This window comes from Salvelinus sp. IW2-2015, linkage group LG23 (genome assembly GCF_002910315.2).
Source record: "Salvelinus sp. IW2-2015 linkage group LG23, ASM291031v2, whole genome shotgun sequence".
NCBI classification, from domain to species: Eukaryota; Metazoa; Chordata; class Actinopteri; order Salmoniformes; family Salmonidae; genus Salvelinus; species Salvelinus sp. IW2-2015.
The window spans coordinates 16,050,362-16,076,068 of NC_036863.1; the positions used below are offsets into that span (position 1 = coordinate 16,050,362).

The 25,707-nt window shown below is 43.2% G+C and overlaps 1 protein-coding gene across 4 annotated transcripts in view; it reads right to left on the minus strand.

Annotated features, from left to right (window-relative positions):
- The window catches only part of LOC111951005 (cell adhesion molecule 1-like), a 648,521-nt gene that overhangs the window by 5,889 nt on the left and 616,925 nt on the right, over positions 1-25,707 (minus strand). For all 4 annotated transcript variants that reach the window (XM_070434393.1, XM_023968962.2, XM_070434392.1 and 1 more), the window contains one exon: positions 2,040-2,168. In XM_070434393.1, the coding sequence (XP_070290494.1) occupies positions 2,040-2,168 (129 nt within the window). The remainder of the gene's footprint in view (positions 1-2,039; positions 2,169-25,707) is intronic.

Below are 25,707 nucleotides of genomic sequence, written 5' to 3' on the forward strand. Positions count from 1 at the left end.
GCTCTGCCACAAAAGGACACAAAAGTGATTCTCTTGTTAACACAGGTGTGAGTGTTGACGAGAACAAGGCTGGAGATCACTCTGTCATGCTGATTGGGTTCGAATAACAGACTGGAAGCTTCAAAAGGAGGGTGGTGCTTGGAATCATTGTTCTTCCTCTGTCAAACATGGTTACCTGCAAGGAAACACGTGCCGTCATCATTGCTTTGCACAAAAAGGGCTTCACAGGCAAGGATATTGCTGCCAGTAAGATTGCACCTAAATCAACCATTTATCGGATCATCAAGAACTTCAAGGAGAGCGGTTCAATTGTTGTGAAGAAGGCTTCAGGGTGCCCAAGAAAGTCCAGCAATCGCCAGGACCGTCTCCTAAAGTTGATTCAGCTGCGGGATCGGGGCACCACCAGTACAGAGCTTACTCAGGAATGGCAGCAGGCAGGTGTGAGTGCATCTGCATGCACAGTGAGGTGAACATTTTTGGAGGATGGCCTGGAGTCAAGAAGGGCAGCAAAGAAGCCACTTCTCTCCAGGAAAAACATCAGGGACAGACTGATATTCTGCAAAAGATACAGGGATTGGACTGCTGAGGACTGGGGTGAAGTCATTTTCTCTGATGAATCCCCTTTCCGATTGTTTGGGGCATCCGGAAAAAAGCTTGTCCGGAGAAGACAAGGTGAGCGCTACCATCAGTCCTGCATCATGCCAACAGTAAAGCATCCTGAGACTATTCATGTGTGGGGTTGCTTCTCAGCCAAGGGAGTGGGCTCACTCACAATTTTGCCTATGAACACAGCCATGAATAAAGAATGGTACCAACACATCCTCAGAGAGCAACTTCTCCCAACCATCCAGGAACAGTTTGGTGACGAACAATGCCTTTTCCAGCATGATGGAGCACCTTGCCATAAGGCAAAAGTGAAAACTAAGTGGCTCGGGGAACAAAACATTGATATTTTGGGTTCATGGCCAGGAAACTCCCCAGACCTTAATCCCATTGAGAACTTGTGGTCAATCCTCAAGAGGCGGGTGGACAAACAAAAACCCATAAATTCTGACAAACTCCAAGCATTGATTATGCAAGAATGTGCTGCCATCAGTCAGGATGTGGCCCAGAAGTTAAGTGACAGCACGCCAGTGCGGATTGCAGAGGTCTTGAAAAATATTGACTCTTTGCATCAACTTAATGTAATTGTCAATAAAAGCGTTTGACACTTATGAAATACTTGTAATTATACTTCARAACTCCATAGTAACATCTGACAAAAATATCTAAAGACACTGAAGCAGCAAACTTTGTGGAAATTAATATTTGTGTCATTCTCAAAACTATTGGCCACGACTGTATATTGTATTATCTCCTAAAATGTATGCCTTTGGCACGTCTACACAAACTCTAATGGAAACTGTAGCTTCAAAATTATACATCAGGTACTAGGTTTTTAATTCTGGTAGGTAAATTCTTTATTTGGCACTGCAMACCCCTCTGTTGGGATTCCTTGGTTGGCATTCAAGATTTGCACATGAAAATCTATTATTTGATTTCCATGAAACAAGCCAAACCAAGGGATGCTCAAGATTCAGCTTCAGCTCGGCTCATGCCTCCAAATTAACCTTGTCAAGTTCAACGAACGTGTGTGAATGAGCAATCCACTTCAAACTTCATTTCCGACAGGGATTATTCACATCCCAACAGTTTTGGGCCTGATAATAAAGGCGATAGCCCAGATTGAATGGAGAAGGGCAAGGAGTAATTTGGAATCAAAACCAAACTATTGGCTGCACTCCAAAGAAGACCCCTTCAAAAGTACAGTAGCCATAACAGAGAGAAAATAAGATGGGGCTCAGGAGGTATGGTAGAATTTCTAAAACAGAGTTTGGGGGGAGAGGGAAGTGGTTTTCTGATTGCTCTGGACAATACTAGTATGACACTGAGTAAAATAAATCATAAAATGATAGTGTGTCTGTGCTCTTTTAAAATGTTTAACCTTGTGATTCCACAGAGGTGCTTCTAGATAGAAAACAAAAGGCTTCGTCACATACCTTTGTGTCTTGCAAAGTACCGTCCCAAAATGATGAGTAGACAGAGCATGGCAAAGACAACCACAGCCACCACTCCTCCGATGACCGCATGGTCGACCGCTCTCGGTGCTCCCTCTCCAGCCCTGGAATCTGTAAGCAGAGTAACAGACACCTTTTACAGAATCCACTAACAGTGCATGCCAAAGGGAAGACATCACGTCCACTTTGGTGGATAAGAGATCTACAGAGAAATAATTATGACATAAATCACCTATAGTATATTGTCAGCTACTCCAGCCTTTGGAGTTGGAGATTAAGGGCTGATATTACAAGTTGGATGTAGGGGTGTAACGGTTCACCAAGCCCACGGTTCGGTACGTATTGCGGTATTGGGATCACGGTTTGGTTTCGGTAGAGAGGGAGATTTAAATGCCAACAGTCACTGTAGTTCATTTGTATTTATTTAAGAAAATACAAAGTGTTGGTACACCATGATTCATTACATTTACATTTACATTTAAGTCATTTAGCAGACGCTCTTATCCAGAGCGACTTACAAATTGGTGCATTCACCTTATGATATCCAGTGGAACAACCACTTTACAATAGTGCATCTAACTCTTTTAAGGAGGGGGGGGGGGTTAGAAGGATTACTTTATCCTATCCTAGGTATTCCTTAAAGAAGTGGGTTTCAGGTGTCTCCGGAAGGTGGTGATTGACTCCGCTGACCTGGCGTCGTGAGGGAGTTTGTTCCACCATTGGGGTGCCAGAGCAGCGAACAGTTTTGCTGGGCTGAGCGGGAACTGTACTTCCTCAGAGGTAGGGAGGCGAGCAGGCCAGAGGTGGATGAACGCAGTGCCCTTGTTTGGGTGTAGGGCCTGATCAGAGCCTGAAGGTACGGAGGTGCCGTTCCCCTCACAGCTCCGTAGGCAAGCACCATGGTCTTGTAACGGATGCGAGCTTCAACTGGAAGCCAGTGGAGAGAGCGGAGGAGCGGGGTGACGTGAGAGAACTTGGGAAAGTTGAACACCAGACGGGCTGCGGCGTCTGGATGAGTTGTAGGGGTTTAATGGCACAGGCAGGAGCCCAGCCAACAGCGAGTTGCAGTAATCCAGACGGGAGATGACAAGTGCCTGGATTAGGACCTGCGCCGCTTCCTGCGTGAGGCAGGGTCTACTCTGCGAATGTTGTAGAGCATGAACCTACAGGAACGGGTCACCGCCTTGATGTTAGTTGAGAACGACAGGGTGTTGTCCAGGATCACGCCAAGGTTCTTAGCACTCTGGGAGGAGGACACAATGGAGTTGTCAACCGTGATGGCGAGATCATGGAACGGGCAGTCCTTCCCCGGGAGGAAGAGCAGCTCCGTCTTGCCGAGGTTCAGCTTGAGGTGGTGATCCGTCATCCACACTGATATGTCTGCCAGACATGCAGAGATGCGATTCACCACCTGGTTACAGAGGGGGAAAGGAGAAGATTAATTGTGTGTCGTCTGCATAGCAATGATAGGAGAGACCATGTGAGGATATGACAGAGCAAGTGACTTGGTGTATAGCGAGAATAGGAGAGGGCCAGAACAGAGCCCTGGGGGACACCAGTGGTGAGAGCACGTGGTGTGGAGACAGATTCTCGCCACGCCACCTGGTAGGAGCGACCTGTCAGGTAGGGCGCAATCCAAGGGTGGCCGCGCCGGAGATGCCCAGCTCGGAGAGGGTGGAGAGGAGGATCTGATGGTTCACAGTATCAAAGGCAGCCGATAGGTCTAGAAGGATGAGAGCAAGAGGAGAGAGAGTTAGCTTAGCAGTGCGGAGCGCCTCCGTGACACAGAGAAGAGCAGTCTCAGTTGAATGACTAGTCTTGAAACCTGACTGATTTGGATAAGAAAGGTCATTCTGAGAGAGATAGCAGGAGAGCTGGCCAAGGACGGCACGTTCAAGAGTTTTGGAGAGAAAAGAAAGAAGGGATACTGGTCCTGTAGTTGTTGACATCGGAGGATCGAGTGTAGGTTTTTTCAGAAGGGGTGCAACTCTCGCTCTCTTGAAGACGGAAGGGACGTAGCCAGCGGTCAAGGATGAGTTGATGAGCGAGGTGAGGTAAGGGAGAAGGTCTCCGGAAATGGTCTGGAGAAGAGAGGAGGGGATAGGGTCAAACGGGCAGGTTGTTTTGGCGCCGGCCGTCACAAGAGCGAGATTTCATCTGGAGAGAGAGGGGAGAAAGAGGTCAAGCACAGGGTAGGGCAGTGTGAGCAGAACCAGCGGTGTCGTTTGACTTAGCCAACATCGGATGTCGTCGACCTTCTTTTCAAAATGGTTGACGAAGTCATCAGCAGAGAGGAGGAGGGGGGAGGAGGGGGAGGAGGATCAGAGAGAAAGAGGGGGCAAGAGCTTCTAGGTTCTGAGGGCAATGCTTGGAATTTAGAGTGTAGAAATTGCTTTAGCAGCAGAGACAGAAGAGGAGGAGTGTGTGAGGAGGGAGTGAAAGGATGCAGGTCGCAGGGAGGCGCAGTTTCTCTCCAGTTATCCGCCTCGCGCCCGAAGCCCTGTTCTGTGAGCTCGCAAATGAGTCGCGTCGAGCCACGGTAGCAGGAGGGGAAGAGCCGTAGTACCGAAGTCCGGAAGCCGGGGCTGGGAGATAGGGGACATAGAGATCAAAGGATGCAGAAAGGGAGGAGAGGAGGGTTGAGGAGCAGAATCAGGAGATAGTTGGAGAAGGTTTTGAGCAGAGGGAAGAGATGATAGGATGGAAGAGGAGAGAGTAGCGGGGGAGAGAAAGCGAAGGTTGGGCGGACGCCGATACCATCCGGTAGGGCATTAATCGATAGGGTGAGTGCGTGGGAAGTTTGGAGAGAGAGGAGGAAAAAGATAACACAGATAGTGCTCGGAGACTTGGAGGGGAGTTGCAATGAGATTAGTGGAAGAACAGCATCTAGTAAAGATGAGGTCAAGCGTATTGCCTGCCTTGTGAGTAGGGGGAAGTGAGAGGGTGAGGTAAAAGAGGAGAGGAGTGGAAAGAAGGAGGCAGAGAGGAATGAAGGGAGGTAGACTGGGGAGTTAAAGTCACCCAGAACTGTGAGAGGTGAGCCATCCTCAGGAAAGGAACTTATCAGGGCTCAAGCTCATTGATGAACTCTCCAAGGGAACCTGGAGGGCGATAAATGATAAGGATGTTAAGCTTGAAAGGGCTGTAACTGTGACAGCATGGATTTCAAAGGAGGCGATAGACAGATGGGTCAGGGGAGAAAGAGAGAATGTCCACTTGGGAGAGATGAGGATCCCAGTGCCACCACCCCGCTGACCAGAAGCTCTCGGGTGTGCGAGAACACGGGGCAGACGAGGAGGAGCAGTAGGAGTAGCAGTTTATCAGTGTAATCCATGTTTCCGTCAGTGCCAAGAAGTGAGGGACTGGAGGGAAGCATAGGCTGAGATGAACTCTGCCTTGTTGGCCGCAGATCGGCAGTTCCAGAGGCTGCCTGAGACCTGGAACTCACGTGGGGTCGGGCGCTGGACCACCAGTTAGAGTAGCAGCCGGCCACGCGGTGTGAAGCGTTTGTATTGGTCTGTGCGAGAGGAGAGAACAGGGACTAGACAGACACATAGTTGACAGGCTACAGAAGAGGCTACGCTAATGCAAAGGAGATTGGAATGACAAGTGGACTACACGTCTCGAATGTTCAGAAAGTTAAGCTTACGTTGCAAAAAATAAAAAATAAAAAATAAATTATTAAAAAAAATCAAAAAAAATCTTATTGACTAAAATGATATAGTACTGCTGGCTGGTGAAATAGGCTAGCTAGCAGTGGCTGCGTTGTTGACTTTATTTGAAAGTGTAGCTGGCTAGGTAACCTCTAACTGGCTAGGTAACCTCGACAATTACTCTAGACTACACAATTATCTTGGATACAAAGACGGCTATGTAGCCAGCTAAGATCAAACAAATCAAACTGTTGTACTGTAATGAAATGAAATGTAATACTACCTGTAATACTACCTGTGGAGCAAAGCGGAATGCAACTACTCGCTCCAAACCAAACCGGGAGTGCGTATCGTAGAGGGAGAGGCAATAGAAGTGTTGTTTCTTGTATTATTGTCTTTTGTGTCTTTTTTWAATTTAATTTTACCTTTATTTAACTAGGCAAGTCAGTTAAGAACAAATTCTTATTTTCAATGACGGCCTAGGAACAGTGGGTTAACTGCCTGTTCAGGGGCAGAACGACAGATTTGTACCTTGTCAGCTCGGGGATTTGATCATCCATGATCAAATGATCATATATGATTCCATATATGATCATGAGTCATATAATACCTGATGAGAGCACAATCAGGAATACCAACACTTTGTATTTTCTTAAATGAAAACCCATGATTACTCAACAACAACACTAAAATAAAGTGCAATATAAACATGGCTCAGACATTGTATAGGACTATGCTATAATGTTTTCTTACAAAGACAAAAATATCCACACTTCTGTGACTCTCATAAAGGGTTAATATAGCACGGTACTTCTCATTTGCCACTCCGGGGTAATGTGATGGGCTGTCAGTGTTAAATAGCTCTCTGTAGCCCTGGAGGTCCAGCCATCTGTAGTAAGCGCAATACAGGGTACATTGGACAATTAATTGACAACTTTGGCTTTATCTTGCTCATAAAGAGTGGGTACCATCGGTTTGCTGAAAAGGGTGTGAGAGGACAAAGTTTGTAACGTGGCTCAAGCACTTTTCATGAGATGCTGAAACCCCCTATTCTTCTCAACCACCGAGAATGGGCGCATATCCATGGCTATAAACATACMCATCACTCTTTAATTTATTTTACCCAGTCAAAATAAGCTGCAAAAGGGCTGCTTGAATGCAGAGGGGAGATTAAGTTGTTTTGTTGTCTTTTTGCGTTTCAGTCTTGCTCCGGTAGGAATACTGGGGTGATGTCGGCGTAAATGTGTCAACATTTGCATTGGCTATTCTCGTTGAGCAGTGGCAACATACTCTCTCTGTCCATCGCCGTTGTAATCTACTGGGAAGACAAATGTTCCCAAACGGGAGATTTAAACGATGATGGAAGATCCTCCAATTCTGGTTTATCAACCCCACCACTCGCCATCGTACAGAACTAGTTCCCAGCTGCGCCTCACAAAAGGACCATTTGAAATGCTCCAATTAAGATTTTAATTTTGATTACAATGTGTACAGGCTCTACGGAATGGCCTGAAAAAAAAAAAAAAGGAGTTTATATTTAATCAAGAGGCCTACAAAGCAGTATAGGCATTGTCTATAGACCTAGTGTTTTAATTTTTTATCTATCTTTTTTTATGTATTAATTTGGGTTCACAGTGCGGACCGAACCGAGGTTCATGTACCGAACGGTTCGGTACCATTACGCCCCTCCGCAAAATGAGAATTATCAAAACATTTATGAAATTAAACAAATAAATGATCTTTCTAAAACACAATGTGAATCAAGTTAAATTTATATTTTATATTGCAGCTTCCACTATAATGAAACTAAATATCAAATTGACTGAATCATATAAAATGGCCAGAATGTGGCTTGAGTTTGATTTGTTAGGCAAAATGACTGTCTTCAGAGAATCGCTATACAAAATGCATTTCAAATCAAATCGTATTAGTCACATGCGCGAATACAACAGGTGTAGACCTTACAGTGAAATGCTTACTCACGAGCTCCTTTAAACAGTGCAGTTTAAAAAAATACAGATAAGAATAAGAGATAAAAGTAAGAAGTAATTAAAGAGGAGCAGTAAAAAAATAACAATATATACAGGGGGGTGCCGGTACAGAGTCAATGTGCATATCACATAGTATGTTATCCAATTTACAGTAAGGGGATGCATAACTCTACTGTGGTTGGCCATTTACCTGAACAGCAGAAGATAGTAGAGCATTTAAACATGATTTATGAAGTGATACAGGCGGTTCTCAACTTCAATATACCAGAGCAAGCACCACTGTTCAAATAAATCTGGCCCCTGCCTTGTCGAGTCAGGGCAATACATTTAGCCTGCAATGACTAAAAAGTGCGGATCCCAGGCAATTTCTAAGAAAGATTTACACCAGCTTGGCGTGAAGAACAAGGCACTTGCCTTAGAGGCTCCAAGCTGTAATGATATGTGAAGGCTATTGATCAAGTGTAGGGATCCATGACAACCAAAAGTTAATGGCGGTTTGTGGACTTGATTGGTTCTTCACAGTGCAAAGGAGGAGCAAAATCTTTCATCAATAGCTCACACTCTGCTAGGAAATGATAAAGTTTGGGGGAGAGAATAGATAGGAGGCCGGGGGCATTGACAAGGCCTTATGTCAGTGAGAGGGAAACGTTTCAGATTCATTGAGGGGTTATACATTTGTAAAAGTGAGAAACTAGTTGTCCTTTGGCAATAGCCTACGGTCAGTGGTGTAAAGTACTAAAGTAAAAATACTTTACAGTACTACTTGAGTAGTGTTTTGCGGTATGTGTACTTACCTATTTATATTTGACTACTTTTACTTCACTAGATTCCTAAAGAAAAGTATGTACTTTTTACTCCATACATTTTCCCTGACACCCAAAAGTACTCATTACATTTTGAATGCTTAGCAGGACAGAAAATGGTCCAATTCACACACTTATAAAGACAACATCCCTGGTCATCCCTACCGCCTCTGATCTGTCATCTCTACTGCCTCTGATCTGGCAGACTCACTAAACACAAATGCTTTGTTTTTAAATTATGTCTGATTGTTGGAGTGTGACCCTGGCTATCCGTCAATAAAAATAGTGCCATCTGGTTTGCTTAATATAAGGAATTTAAAATTATTCTTACTTTTACTTTTGATACTTAAGTATATTTTAGCAGCTACCTTTACTTTTGATACTTAAGTATATTTAAAACCAAATACTTTTAGACTTTTACTCAAGTAGTATGAGAATAGTGTATTTTTTCCACCATTGCCTATGCTAAATATCACAGCTACATTCCCATATACTGTATATCAAAAGACACAGGTTCCATTTTGTCATTCCGGGTGTTTAACTCCAGACTTATTTATGTTAACAGGTGCATCTCCTCCAAAGAGCTATCTCGGAAAGATAGGAAGGCTAGAGGGAATGGAGAAAAGGAGGGAAAAATGAACAACCATCCTCTTTGCAATCGACTCGCGTGGAATCCATCAGCCCATCCCTCATAGGTACACACTGCAATCTCTCGCACTCATCTCTAGCCTAAATCCCAGCTCAAGGCTTTTCCTGTGGGAGCTCAAAAAACTAAACTGGCAAGCCACAACTTATTATAGGATAACGAAGAGTGAGAGAAGCCCATGCTGTTGTGGAACACGCCCCCCTTCTCCTCACCCAACTCACCTCATAAACAACTTACTGGTGGGGGAGGGAAAGGGGAAGAGAACGCAAGAGTCACAGTGCTACCTGCCAAACTCAACCAAACATTACTTGATAAGCCTAATAGGTTATTTTAAATTCAGATTTCCTTTTCCGCGCTGGGCAGATTCAATTAAAGTCAGCAGAAATCCTTTTGACACCTAATTCGCTCATGTCAAAGAGGGAGGTAAAGACGTGCGTTAACACACTTTCCTATTAAGATGTTAAAGTGGATCTTGGGCTGCACCAGTCCGTCGGGGCTGGGGGATAAACAGAGGCCTATGGAAATGTCAGGGAATTTCGCTCTGTCCTCTCCCCTGGATAAAAACATGTCCTTTTTCAGTAAATTCTGTACTGAATGAGGGACGGGTGGATGAGGAAGGGAGGGAGGAGAGGAGACACTGGGTCCACGGTGGGTTTGACGTCCCACTCAGGTCATTCGCTCCGACTGCACTTGTACTTGACACTAATTAACATAAACTGACAAATGGACTGGGCTTGGGGAGCCGACTGTCGCCTCCCATCCCTCCTCGGGAGTGATCTGGCTCCCATTTGACGTCCACCCCTAACCCCTCCCTTCCTCCCTTGCCCCGCCCTCCCCTGCCAGCCTCTGTGGAGCAGCCGTATGACATGGGGCTGGGGAATGCAGTCAACAACAATCAGGCTGTAGATTGGCGTTTATGATGGCTCGCAGTAAGGGGCGTTGCTCAGGTAATACAGAACGCCACTGTACTCGAACGCAATCAGAAGAGGAGAAATTGTAATTTTATAAAAGTCCACTGTATACCAACATTGTTGCATTGTGTAATTTCAGAGAGGGCAGATGGTATGGAAATTAGTTGCTTCACTCTCGCACACAAACCAACAAACGCCTAACACATAAGATGGCGCCGAAGACCATGGCCGACGTTTTACATCCTCCAAACCAATTGTGCAAAATTGTGCAACTTTTTTTCTATAACTTACTTTTTTACTTATTGTGTATATAATGTTGCTTCTACCGTCTCTTAATACCGAAAATAACTTCTGGACATCAGAAAAGCGATTACTCACTACGGACTGGAAGAAACTTTTTCCTTTAACGAGTCCGACGTGAAGGATATCCTGCTTTCACTGGAAAAGGCCCAGATCCACGCCTTTTGCGTGAAGACGCCGGAAAAGGGGACGCAGATCGGGGATCCTTCTGAGAATCCAGAGGCGAGCGAGTAAACTCCCAATGCCTTCCATTCTTCTTGCCAATGTGCAAACTGCAACATCTTGTGTTTCACGAGACGTGGCTGAACGAAGAAACCGACAACATAGAGCTGGTGGAAGAGACGGTACCTCTGGTAAGACGAGGGGTGGGGTTGTGTGTCTTTTTGTCAATAACAGCTGGTGCACGATGTCTAATATTAAAGAAGTCTCAAGGTATTGCTCTCCTGAGGTAGACCACCTTTACTCCACACACAGAGATGCACACAAAGCTCTCCCCCGCCCTCCATTTGGCAAATCCGACCATAATTATATCCTCCTGATTCCTGCTTACAAGCAAAAACTAAAGCAGGAAGTACCAGTGACTCGCTCAATAAAGAAGTGGTCAGATGACGTGGATGCTAAACTACAGAACTGTTTTGCTTGCACAGACTGGAATATGTTCCGGGATTCATCCAATGGCGAGCTGCCCAGTGACCCGAGCCTACCAGATGAGCTAAATGCCTTTTATGCTCGCTTCGAGGCAAGCAACACTGAAGCATGCACAAGAGCATCAGCTGTTCTGGATGACTGTGATAACGCTCTCGGTAGCTGATGTGAACAAAACCTTTAAACAGGTCAACATTCACAAAGCCGCTGGGCCAGACGGATTACCAGGATGTGTACTCAAAGTATGCGCGGACCAACTGTCAAGTGTCTTCACTGACATTTTCAACCTCTCCCTGACCGAGTCTGTAATACCTACATGTTTCAAGCAGACCACCATAGTCCCTGTGCCCAAGGAATTGAAGGTAACCTGTCTAAATTATTACCGCCCCGTGGCACTCACGTCAGTAGCCATGAAGTACTTTGAAAGGCTGATCATGGCTCACATCAACAGTATCCTCCCAGACACCCACTCCAATTCGCATACTGCCCCAACAGATCCACAGATGACACAATCTCAATCACACTCCACACTGCCCTTTCTCACCTATGTGAGCATGCTGTTCATTGACTAGAGCTCAGCGTTCAACACCAAAGTGCCCACGAAGCTCATCACTAAGCTAAAGACCCTGAGACTAAACACCTCCCTCTGCAACAGGATCCTGGACTTCCTGATGGGCCGCCCTCAGGTGGTTAGAGTAGGCAACAACACGTCTGCCACGCTGATCCTCAACACTGGGGCCCCTCAGGGGTGTGTACTTAGTCCCTTCCTGTATTCCCTGTTCACCCACGACTGCATGGCCAAACATGACTCCAACACCATCATTAAGTTTGCTGACAACACAACAGTGGTAGGCCTGATCACGAACAACGATGAGACGGCCTATAGGGAGGAGGTCAGAGAACTGGCAGTGCGGTGCCAGGACAACAACCTCTCCCTCATCGTGAGCAAGACAAAGGAGCTGATCATGGACGACAGGAAAAGGCGGACCGAACAGGCCCCCATTAACATCGATGGGGCTGTAGTTGTGCGGGTCGGGAGTTTCAAGTTCCTTGGTGTCCACATCACCAACAAACTATCATGGTCCAAACATACCAAGACAGTCGTGAAGAGGGCACGGCAAAACCTTTTTCCCCTCAGGAGACTGAAAAGATTTGTCATGGGACTTCAGATCCTCAAAAGGTTCTACAGCTGCACCATTGAGAGCATCCTGACCCGGTTGCATCACCGCCTGGTATGGCAACTGCTCGGCATCTGACCGTAAGGCACTACAGAGGGTAGTGCGAACGGCCCTGTACATCACTGGGGCCAAGCTTCCTGCCATCCAGGATCCATAAAAATCGCCACCGGACAATTTACATTGACATCCCACCCCTGTACACTACTGCTACTCGCTGTTTGTTTGTTACCTAGCATAGTCACTTCGCCCCCACCTACAGTTGAAGTCGGAAGTTTACATACACTTAGGTTGGAGTCATTTAAACGTGTTTTTAAACCACTCCACAAATTTCTTGTTAACAAACTATAGTTTTGGCAAGTGGGTTAGGACGTCTACTTTGTGCATGACACAAGTCATTTTTCCAACAATTGTTTACAGATTATTTCACTTATAATTCACTGTATCACAATTCCAGTGGATCAGAAGAATACATACACTAAGTTGACTGCCTTTAAACAGCTTGAAAAATTCCAGAAAATTATGTCATGGCTTTAGAAGCTTCTGATAGGCTAATTGACATTAATTTAGTCAATTGGAGGTGCACCTGTGGATGTATTTCAAGGCCTACCTTCAAACTAAGTGCCTCTTTGCTTGACATCATGGGAAATTCAAAAGAAATCAGCCAAGACCTCAGAAAACAGTTGTAGACCTCCACAAGTCTGTTTCATCCTTGGGAGCAATTTCCAAACGCCTGAAGGTACCACGCTCATCTGTACAAACAATAGTACGCAAGTATAAACACCATGGGACCACGCAGCCGTCACACCACTCAGGAAGGAGACACGTTCTGTCTCCTAGAGATGAACGTACTTTGGTGCGAAAAGTGCAAATCAATCCCAGAACAACAGCAAAGGACCTTGTGAAGATGCTGGAGGAAACAGGTACAAAAGTATCTATATCCACAGCAAAACGAGTCCTATATCGACATAACCTGAAAGGCCGCTCAGCAAGGAAGAAGCCACTGCTCCAAAACTGACATCATAAAGCCAGACTACGGTTTGCAACTGCACATGGGGACAAAGATCGTACTTTTTGGAGAAATGTCCTCTGGTCTGATGAAACAAAAATGGAACCGTTTGGCCATAATGACCATCATTATGTTTGGAGGAAAAAGGGGGAGGCTTGCAAGCCGAAGAACACCATCCTAACCGTGAAGCACGGGGGTGGCAGCATCATGTTGGCATCATGAGGAAGGGAATTATGTGGATATATTGAAGCAACATCTCAAGACGTCAGTCAGGAAGTTAAAGCTTGGTCACAAATGGGTCTTCCAAAAGAACAATGATCCCAAGCATACTTCCAAAGTTGTGGCAAAATAGCTTAAGGACAACAAAGTTAAGGTATTGGAGCGCCATCACAAAGCCCTGACCTCAATCCTATAGAAAATGTGTAGGCAGAACTGAAAAAGCATGTGCGAACAAGGAGACCTACAAACCTGACTCAGTTACACCAGCTCTGTCAGGAGTAATGGGCAAAAATTCACCCAACTTATTGTGGGAAGCTTGTGGAAGGCTACCCAAAACGTTTGACCCAAGTTAAACAATTTAAAGCCAATGTTACCAAATACTAATTGAGTGTATGTAAACTTCTGACCCACTGGGAATGTGATGAAAGAAATAAAAGCTGAAATAAATCATTCTCTCTACTAGTATTCTGACATTTCACATTCTTAAAATAAAGTGGTGGTCCTAACTGACCTAAAACAGGGAATTTTTATTCGGATTAAATGTCAGGAATTGTGAAAAACTGAGTTTAAATGTATTTGGCTAAGGTGTATGTAAACTTCCGACTTCAACTGTACATGTACAGATTACCTCAACTAGCCTGTAGCCCTGCACACTGACTCGGTACCGGTGCCCCCTGTATAAAGCCTCGTTATTCTTATTGTGTTACTTTTTATTATTACTTTTATTTTAGCCTACTTTTGTAAATAAGTATTTCACGGTAAAGTCTACACTTGTTTTATTCTGCGCATGTGGCAAATAAGGTTTGGTTTGATTTGGTTTGATCTCATCCAGTCCATTCTTCCCCTGTAATATTCAATAATTCACAGGGAATTGGCATKGTAATGAAAACCCCTGAAATGTCTGTCCATCTAAATTGACTGAAATGTGTCACTTAATTATACATATTGCACGGTGCTTATAGAGAAGTCATTACCACCAACAGCAATCCTTGTTAAACACTTAAGATTTACTCATATAAGACTGGAGGAATGGAGTCTTCCTGCCTTTCTATACATCAAACAGATATGGAGGTTAATAAGGAGATAACTTGGTGTATGTTTTCAACTAATTGAAACAAAATCCTTAAGGCACATTAACCCTCCGTCTCCCTTCACCATGTGGATTAAGATCAAGGCCATAGTCAATCAAAACAGGTATACAGTCACTTTCGGGTGAGGCAACACAACACTCCTTGTGTTGCATGTTGAAAATTATATCCGGTTGACTTTTTTATCTCACACAGTACACTTGGTTTAAAATTAATCCAATTGTGCATTCTCACAGCACAACAAAGTGTTGTTATGTCTAACCTAGACAGACCTGGTTCATGTTTTGTCTGAACAGGGCCCAGAATGCAAACCTCTGTGTAACCAAATGCCTTTGAAGACAAAGTGCCAGGACCCAGCGAGCACAGGCACCCAGATCTCTCTATCCTCCATCACTCATCTTTCGCCACATTCGCCACGCCACAACTTTTCCCCAAATAATGTACGTTCCAGCCTTATTCTAAAATATATATATTTTTTTWAAATCCTCATCAATCTACACACAATACCCCATAAGGCCAAAGCAATTTTTTCTCAATTGAAAAAAAAAACAGAAATATCTTATTTACATAATTATTCAGATCCTTTGCTAGAAGACTCGAAATTGAGCTCAGGTGCATCCTGTTTCCATTGAGATGTTTCTACAACTTGATTGGAGTCCACCTGTGGTAACTTCAATTGATTGAACATGATTTGGAAAGGCACACAACTGTCTATATAAGGTTCCACAGTTGTCAGAGGAAAAACTAAGCCATGAGGTAGAAGGAATTGTCCGTGGAGCTCAGAGACTGGAATGTGTTCAGGCACAGATCTGGGGAAGGGTACCAAAACATTTCTGCAGCATTGAAGGTCCCCAAGAACACAGTGGCCTCCATCATTCTTAAATGGAAGAAGTTTGGAACCACCAAAACTCTTCCTAGAACTGGCCACCCAGCCAAACTGGGCAATCAGGGGAGAAGGGCCTTGGTCAGGGAGGTGACCAAGAACCCGATGGTCACTAAGACAGAGCTCCAGAGTTCCTCTGTAGAGATGGGAGAACCTTCCATAAGGACAACCATCTCTGCAGCACTCCACCAATCAGGCCTTTACGGTAGAGTGGCCAGACGGAAGCCACTCCTCAGTAAAAGGCACATGACAGCCCACTTGGAGTTTGCCAAAAAGGCACCTAAAGGACTTTCAGACCATGAGAAACAAGATTCTCTGGTCTGATGAAACCAAGATTGAACACTTTGGCCTGAATGCCAAGCGTCACATCTGGAGGAAACCTGGCACCATCCCTACGGTGAAGCATGGTGGTGGCAGCATTATGCTGTGTGGATGTTTTTCAGCGGCAGGACTGGGAGACTAGTCAGGATCGAGAGAAAGATTAACGGAGTACAGAGAGATCCTTGATGAAAAACTGCTCCAGTGTGCTCAGGACCTCAGACTAGGGCGAAGGTTCACGTTCCAACAGGACAACAACCCTAAGCACACAGCCAAGACAACGCAGGAGTGGATTCGGGACAAGTTTCAATGTCCTTGAGTGGCCCAGCCAGAGCCTGGACTTGAACTTGATTGAACATCTCTGTAGAGACCTGAAAATAGCTTTGCAGTGACACTCCTCATCCAACCTGACAGAGCTTGAGAGAATCTGCAGAGAAGGATGGGAGAAACTCCCCAAATTCAGGTGTGCCAAGATTGTAGCATCATACGTAAGAACACTCGAGGCTGTAATCTCTGCTAAAGGTTATTCAACAAAGTACTGCGTAAAGAGTCTGAATACTTATGTAAAAGTGATATTGCAGGTTTTTTAAAGTGTAAAACCCTGTTTTTGCTTTGTCATCATGGGTATTGTGTGTAGACTGATGAGGGGAAAAAACAATTTAATCCATTTTCCAAATGCACTGTATTTCGGTAAGTTACTGTTTCTCACAGGTGCAAGGCAAAAAGCAAGCCATAAAATCTGAGAGCCTTCAATGAATTCTGCTTACACTATGTTCACAAAAGTGAAACTGAATTGTGAACTGTACATAGAAATATTTAGACTTCAACTTCATTTGAACAAATGGAACCAACATTTTTGAAAGTAAAGGATGAAAATATATTTTTCAAGTTCATTGAAAAGTCATCTAAACTTTTCCTTTCAGCAAATCTACGTAAATCTAAAGACTGAGTCTTTTCAACTGCCAAAACACAACATTCAACCCAAGGTAAGTTGATGTATTGAAGTCAGAGAGTCGTCTTCTTTGTATGGAGAAAATGGCAGACAGAACCAGTCTCTAGGCAGTCCTCAATCAGACAACAACTGAAACAAACACCCAAGTGACATTTCTGGGTTTTCAAAGTACAACTCCAAGACAAAGACCAAAAGAGAAAGAAGAATAGGTCCCAACAAAACTGTGTGGATGCAGGAACTTGGGGTTGAAGTGAAATACCAGTGTGAACACAGTCGTGATGAAGGGAATTAAAGGATGACTCTCAGGGGGTGTCCATCTGCAGACCTCATTGGGAGTGATGTCATGTGGGGTTACCCTCAAACACGCTTCCCTGATAGAGTTGGTGACCGGCCCTTATAGGAAGTCATCCACGGACAATGGAGTCACGGTAACACTCGCTGAGGGATGGCTGGCTTGATAGGGTCGATGCACTCTGCTGCCCACACCTTTTATAACCCGAGACACATTCTCCGACAACCAGAGGAAAACACAGGCATGATGGAGTCTATGGCGTGTTGCTGCTGTGATGTGGCGATGTGTCATGTGAGTAGCAACGCCTTCCTGTGGGGATCATCAACTTGGATTCCTTTGGACCAAAGACATCACCAAAGAAGGAGCGTTCTTTTAAGATATGTCCCCTCTTGCTTTTTCAAACAGGAAACCTTGGGGTAATATTTCTCTTTCTCTCTCTCTCTACTGAACAAAATATAAAAACAACATGCAACAATTTCAAAGATTTTACTGAGTTACAGTTCATATAAGGTAATTCATTAGGACCTAATATATGGATTGGACTGAGAATACAGATATGCATGTTGGTCACAGATACCTTTAAAAAAAGGATCAGAAAACCAGTCAGTATCTGGTGTGACCACTATTTGCCTCATGTAGTGCGACACATCTCCTTCACATAGATTTGTGGCCTGTGGAATGTTGTCCCACTCTTTAATAGCTGTGCGAAGTTGCTGGATATTGGTGGGAACTGGTACACTCTGTCGTACACGTCGATCCAGAGCATCCCACACATGCTCAATGGGTGACATGTCTTGTCAGTATGCAGGCCATGGAAGAACTGGGACATGTTCAGCTTCCAGGAATTCTGTACACATCCTGCTTGCAACATGGGGCTGTGCATTATCATGCTGAAAAATGAGGTGATGGCGGAGGATGAACGGCACGACAATGGGTTTCAGGATCTAGTCACGGTATCTCTGTGCATTCACATTGCCATTGATAAAATGCAATTGTGTTTGTTGTCCGTAGCTTATGTCTGCCCATACCATAACCCCACCGCCACCATGGGGCACTCTGCTGACATCAGCAGACCGCTCACCCACACGACACCATGTACCATCTGCCTGGTACAATTAAAACCGTGATTCATCCGTGAAGAGCACACTTCTTCAGCGTGCCAGTGGCCATCGAAGGTGAGTATTTTCTCACTAAAACGACGGTAAAGGTGGCTTATAGTAGAGAAATTAACATTAAATTATGTGGTAACAGCTCTGGTGGACATTCCTGCAGTCAGCATGCCAAGTATACGCTCCCTCAAGTTGTGTGACAAAACTGCACATTTTAGAGTGGCCTTTCATTTCCCCCAGCACAAGGTGCACCTGTGTAATTATCTTGGCAAAGGAGAAATGTTCAATAACAGGGATGTAAACAAAATTGTCCACAAAATCTGAGAGAAATTAGCTTTTTGTGCGTATGGAACATTTCTATGATATTTTATTTCAGCTCATGAAACTTGGGACCAACACTTTACATGTTGCGTTTATATTTTTGGTCAGTATATATTGTCAGTGGGAAAGTAGAGAAGATCTGTGTCTATAGTTCTTGCTGAAAATGTATTGTCCCCAGTCATCCATACCTCCCTGTGGTTCTGGGTTTTGATCTAGAACAACACACTCCAATTTACCCCCAAATGACCTAAATGACAAACGCCCAAGCTATATACTAAAGCCCCACAGACACCTGACTCTGTCCTCCCTTCACTCCTTTCCGTACTCGTTCTCTCTTTCTCTCCATGATTGTTTTGTTAAGTGTCGCCAGAGGATAGAGAGGGTGAGTGTTTCCATCCCTCTCCCAGTTGTTTGCTGTTCAGGTGGAGAGAGAGTGGAAATGTGTTGTTCTCCCTCTTCCACCCCCCATCCTTCCCCCATCCAATCCCCACCCCCCAACTTCTCCCCATCTCGTGAGTGGAGCCTGTAGCCACACTTGATCTTGCTCTCAGAGTCAATTACTTTGCTTCCTCGGGATAAGGCTGCTGTTTTGTAGCACCCTGGATCGGGGTGCTCATTGTCAAGTTCTAATGACTTTCTCAAAGGAAGCAATAGATGCTATCCTCTGGTGGACAATTAAAATAGTATTCAGTCTGGCCTATCGCCATCTCTCCTTGTTTTGTTGCTTTTAGCCATTTAGGATGCACTCACACACAAACCAATATGCACAACATTATTTTTGTAAATCTCCACTATGCATTTCAAATACATTAGTCGAGCCAATTTATGAGCATCGCTCACTGAAATCAAGGATACGTTTCAGGGTGTCTTTGAAAAGATCTTCTCTGTTTCAATAAGCTAAATTTGTGAATTACCTAGCCAATTCCAGGAACGGCCCTCCCACTCCAATTGGTCAGCTGTTGGAATGTAAAATAAATCCCGATCTGTGAACTATCCTACAGAGGCTAAAGGCTAGCCTAGAGATGCTTTGTCTACATGCCATAGGTACTGTATACAAAACTGCAAACAAACATGACTGTGTGTATGTGAGTGAGTGAGTGTATTTGTGTGTGTCCAAGTCTGTAAATATGTGATTGAATGTGTTGGGTTCTGTGAACACACTGCGTGCCCGCTCATGGTGGCGTGTAGATCTGTAGCTCTGGCCTGTCCCCTGCTGAGGTCCGTGTGTATTATGATAAGGAATGAGGAGACTAAGCCATTTTCAGCTTTAATATCTCATGATTAGAGATAATTAGAYGGCAGCACAAGGAGGCAAAGCAYGGCAACAGTCCATCTCGGGCTCTGGAGTGTGTGCCTATGCTGGTGTTCACAGGGCAAGACGTGTACACGTGTCTGTATGTGTGTGTGTGTCACAGGGACTAGGGGTCATACCTTGGGTGCTGCCGCAGCATTCTGTGGCACGTAATTTAATTCTCGGCCATTTTTTCTGTTACTGCTAGTGTGACTATCAGAGGGCATCTTTGAGAAGCATTTGATAGTATTCCGTATTGGCATTACCAAAGAATTTAAAACCTTTTTTGTAATAACATAGTATATGAGTTTTATTTTAAGAAATTTGCGTAATTCATTTGATTAATATTATGGTGTTTCTATTCAGAGAAAAGTGAAAACAAAACCCTCAGCGTTTCCGTTAGGATGGAATGGAAAATATGGCGCTGTACAACATGACGGTTGGGAGTAGGCTACTGGATTGGATGATTCTAAATTGTTTGCCTTCATTAGACAACTTTATTCCAATATTTCTGTAAATCAGTGATATTTACTCCCAAATTAATTGGTTATGGATCCATAACTAAAGCAACATCTGCATTTTGAAAGAGTCCCATGTTAACTACAGTATGTATTGTAGACTGCACAGTAGCCTAATAAACAAATAAAAACATTTAGTTAATAAAATAATGATAAAAAAATACTCTTCCAAAATGCAGATGTTGATTTAGTTATGGATCCATAACGAATTACTATGGGAATAAATATCACTGATTTACAGAAATATTGGAACAATATTAGTTAGAAATGTAACACTTTAGAGTACTTTAGCATTGAATATATTGCAAGTTGAGGGATTTTCACAACAGTAGCCTGGTTATAAAAAGTATATTGTCCTGCTAATAGGAAACATTTTCATGATGGGCTACACCTGCTACAGTTGTGATGTCTTCACTATTATTTTACAATGTAAAAAATAGTAAAAATATAGAAAAATCCTTGAATGAGTAGGTGTGTCCAAACTTTTGACTGGTACTTGCTTAATTCATTTGATTAATATTATGGTGTTTCTATTCCATGAAAAACAAAAAACCATCTGGGTTTCTGTTAGGATGGAACAGAAAATATGGCGCTGTACAACGTGATGTCCGGCAGTACAGTACTGGGCTTTTTAGCTAAAGAATCCCTGTGTCGTGCTTGTCTCAGAGCAGAGTAAAACAGTGCTAAAATAGTTGTAGGCTTTTGCTTCTAACTTCAATATGCTCTTTAAATAAATAAGACCAACTCCATTTTTAACAGTATATCTAAAAATATTTTTTTCAATGACGTGACTCTCCGCCAATAATTACATTTAGAGGATTGGAGGACTCTATATTAATATCTAAGGGGCATTTTCCGTTAGGATCTGTGAGAATATCTAAGGGGCTTTTATATAATTCTAAATTAATTAATAAAAATAATTGCTTTGTTTAAAAAGTAACAACATTTTGGAGATTTCGTTTTCATTTAACCTAGAGTGAGCAAGAAAAAGGCAATTCTTGTAAATAAAGCCAGTTATTTAGAATTATTTACTTCTGGAGAAACCTAACTTGATTATTTAGCAGACATCACTTGCTTATATTCAGTTAACACATATCTTAAGAATATCATGGAATATTKGAACATTTTCGTTTCTCCATGCTTGTCTCAGAGCAGCGCGAAACGGTGCAGAAATAGATTGCCTCAGCGGGAAGGCTATGTATTCTGTGCCCACCCGTGGTATCTCTCTTTGGTTACACATCCTTGGAATAGCAGAACAGCATAACGGTCCGGGCAGCCCTTGCTGTGCCTGGTGAGCAGTTAGTCAAGTTCTGTTGTCAGAAGAGGAATGGAAATATCAGCGTGAACCGAAAACCTGACGAACCCACCACGTGCTGTATGTTGACTCTGCCTGTCGGAGGTGGAGTTACAGAGCTCCCAGGTGTGCCTGGCAGTGTCTCCTGACCCCTCCTGTCTCAGCCTCCAGTATTTATGCTGCAGTAGTTTGTGTTGGGGGGCTAGGGTCAGTTTGTTATATCTGGAGTACTTCTCCTGTCTTATCCGGTGTCCTGTGTGCATTTAAGTATGCTCTCTCTAATTCTCTCTTTTTTTCTCTCTCTCGGAGGACCTGAGCCCTAGGACCATGCGTCAGGACTACCTTGGCATGATGACTCTTGCTGTCCCCAGTCCACCTGGCCGTGCTGCTGCTCCAGTTTCAACTGTTCTGCCTGCGGCTATGGAACCCTGACCTGTTCACCGGACGTGCTACCTGTCCAGACCTGCTGTTTTCAACTCTCTAGAGACCGCAGGAACGGTAGAGATACTCTTAATGATCGGCTATGAAAAGCCAACTGACATTTACTCCTGAGGTGCTGACTTGCTGCACCCTCGACAACTACTGTGATTATTATTATTTGACCATGCTGGTCATTTATGAACATTTGAACATCTTAGCCATGTTCTGTTATAATCTCCACCCAGCACAGCCAGAAGAGGACTGCCACCCGTCATAGCCTGGTTCTCTCTAGGTTTCGGCCTTTCTAGGGAGTTTTTCCTAGCCACCGTGCTTCTACACCTGCATTGCTTGCTGTTTGGGGTTTTAGGCTGGGTTTCTGTACAGCACTTTGAGATATCAGCTGATGTACGAAGGGCTATATAAATACATTTGATTTGATTTGATTGTGACGCCATCTCATTCCTTTTCAACACGTGTGAGTCATGACTATTCAAGCCATTGACTCACTGATGAATGAAGATGATGAGCGATCGGCAAAGGCAATCTGTGGGCATCACGGCTCGGTAAGAAATGTTTTATTTATATATACAGTTGAAGTCAGAAGTTTACATACACCTCAGCCAAATACATTTAAACTGTTTTGACAATTCCTGACATTTAATCCTAGTAAAAATTCCTGTCTTAGGTCAGTTAGGATCAGCACTTTATTTTATGAATGTGAATTTCAGAATAATAGTAGAGAGAATGATTTATTTCAGCTTTTATTTCTTTCATCACATTCCCAGTGGGTCAGAAGTTTACATACACTCAATTAGTATTTGGTAGCATTGCCTTTAAATTGTTTAACTTGAGTCAAATGTTTCGGGTAGTCTTCCACAAGCTTCCTCCTGACAGAGCTGGTGTAACTGAGTCAGGTTTGACTGCAAGCCCCCCCCCTTTTTTCCTCAAACATAACGATGGTCATTATGGCCAAACAGTTCTATTTTTGTTTCATCAGACCAGAGACATTTCTCCAAAAAGTAAGATATTTGTCTCCATGTGCAGTTGCAAACCGTAGTCTGGCTTTTTTATGGCGGTTTTGGTACAGTGGCTTCTTCCTTGCTGAGCGGCCTTTCAGGTTATGTCGATATAGGACTCGTTTTACTGCGAATATAGATAATTTTGTACCTGTTTCCTCATCACAAGGTCCTTTGCTGTTGTTCTGGGATTGATTTGCACTTTTCGCACCAAAGTACGTTCATCTCTAGGAGACAGAATACGTCTCCTACCTGAGCGGTATGACGACTGCGTGGTCCCATGGTGTATATACTTGCGTACTATTGTTTGTACAGATGAACGTGGTACCTTCAGGCGTTTGGAAATTGCTCTCAAGGATGAACCAGACTTGTGGAGGTCTACATTGTTTTTTCTGAGGTCTTGGYTGATTTCTTTTGATGTCAAGCAAAGAGGCACTGAGTTCGAAGGTAGGCCTTGAAATACATCCATAGGTACACCTCCAATTGCCTCAAATGATGTCAATTAGCCTATCGGAAGCTTCTAAAGCCATTACATCATTTTCTGGAATTTTCTAAGCTGTTTAAAGGCATAGTCAACTTAGTTTATGTGAACTTCTGACCCACTGGAATTGTGATACAATGAATTATAAGTGAAATGATCTGTCTATAAACAATTGTTGKAAAAATGACTTGTGTCATGCACGAAGTAGATGTCCTAACCGACTTGCCAAAACTATAGTTTGTTAACAAGAAATTTGTGGAGTGGTTGAAAAATGAGTTTAAATGACGCCAACCTAAGTGTATTTAAACTTCCGACTTCAACTGTATGTAAATATATATATATATTTGAATTATCAGAACATTAACCATTTGTGTTCGCTTGTTTTGTACTGTTCTGTAGTTTCAACCCAATGTTTCGTCTGACTAACAAAGAACTTTGTGTCCTGCAGGCCCAGGGATGGATCAAAGCTGGTGAGACATTCAATAACGTCCCCTTCACAGACGAATCAACCGTGGCCCTTGAGCAATTTGCTCAAAATTTGTTTTTGAGGTCACAGGCCATTTCAATGCTAGCCTATGGGAAAAACAAATAGATAGGACCCAGATCACAGTTCCTATGGCTTCCACTAGATGTCAACAGTCTTTAGAAAGGGTTACAGGCGTGTTTCTTGAAAAACGAACAAGTAGTTGTAGTTTCTCCAAGGTGTCCCTCATTAGAAAACTAGTCTTGTTGCGCGCGTGAATGAGATGCGCGCGCTCTTCGTTATTTATCTTCCCTATTGAACATACTATTCTCCGTCATAAATATGATTGTTTATTTAGATGTTAGAGTACCTAAGGATTAATTAGAAACATCGTTTGACTTGTTTGGACGAACTTTATCGTTAACTTTTTGGATTCATTTGTATGCATGTTGAACGAGTGGATTACTGAAATCAATGGCGCCAACTAAACAAACCTTTTGGGATATAAAGAGGGACTTAATCGAACAAAACGACCATTCATTGTGTAGCTGGGACCCTTGGGATTGTAAACAGAGGAAGATCTTCAAAGGTAAGTGATTTATGTTATCGCTATTTGTGATTTTGTGACGCCTGTGCTGGTTTGAAAAAGTATTTTGATGTGGGGCGCTGTCCTCAGATAATCGCATGGTATGCTTTCGTCGTAAAGCCTTTTTGAAATCTGACAAAGCGGTTGGATTAACAAGAAGTTAAGCTTTTAAACAATGTAAGACACTTTTCATGAATACTTAATATTACGATTTTTGTATTTTGAATTTCGCGCTCTGCAATTTCACCGGATGTTGTCATAGTGGCACGCTAGTGGGACACCGATCCCAAGGAGGTTTTTCAGCATTGAATACATTGCAAGTTGAGGGATTTTCACAACAGTAGCCAGGCTATAAAAAGTCTATTGTCCTGCTAATAGGAATCATTTKCATGATGGGCTACGTTCTTTATTGTAACCACAATGTCATACATAATTTGTATCTACCTTTCAAATTACTTTTAGAGTTTGGGAATTACACATGTGCGCTTTCTTTTTAGTTACATTGTTTTAGTTCGAACGTGAAGACTTTTTTTCTTTAAATTATTGTTTTATGTAGGATGCTACATTTTTGACCAGTTGCAATTGTAAGTAGGTCTAATAAAAAAATCCTACTTCTAATAGGCTGTTAAGCCTCATAGCCTACCTCAGCCAGTTAAAATAACTTATGTAGGTCGAGGCTCCGAAAGAATAGGCGCCAATTAAGCCCTCTTGTTGTTTGTAAAGTCAAATTCAAAATTAAGGAACGCGCACACTGCTCTTGATCGTATCACTGATCTTTAATAAGTTTTATATATCGGAGTTTTTGTGAGTTTTTTAAATTAGCACCCTTATCTAGACCTAGCCACACCCACATCCGTTCCACGCATCGAAAAGGGTTGGAGGCAAATTAAAAACAAAGTGCTACAAAATATAACAATATGCATTTCATAAATATTCAAATAAAGTGTGTACATGAAGCGTATTAAACGTCTGTAAAACCACAATGAGGACGTCGACCTACCAAGCAAGTTTTCATAAATCATTGAGTACAGCGTAAGAAAAAAAAGTCAGAGTAATCTGAAATAGGGGCATAATTCATGTTCAAATTCACAACATAACATACACAGGCATTTTATCACTAAGACCTTTAGGAAATAATGTCTGGAGGGTGATAATCCAAAAACATTCTGGCTGATTTTCTTTTGTGGCTGGCAGTTGGCATGGACCATTTTATCGCGTAAATAAAACATGCCAGTGTTTCTTGACCGCATCTCCTACTTTTTGCGA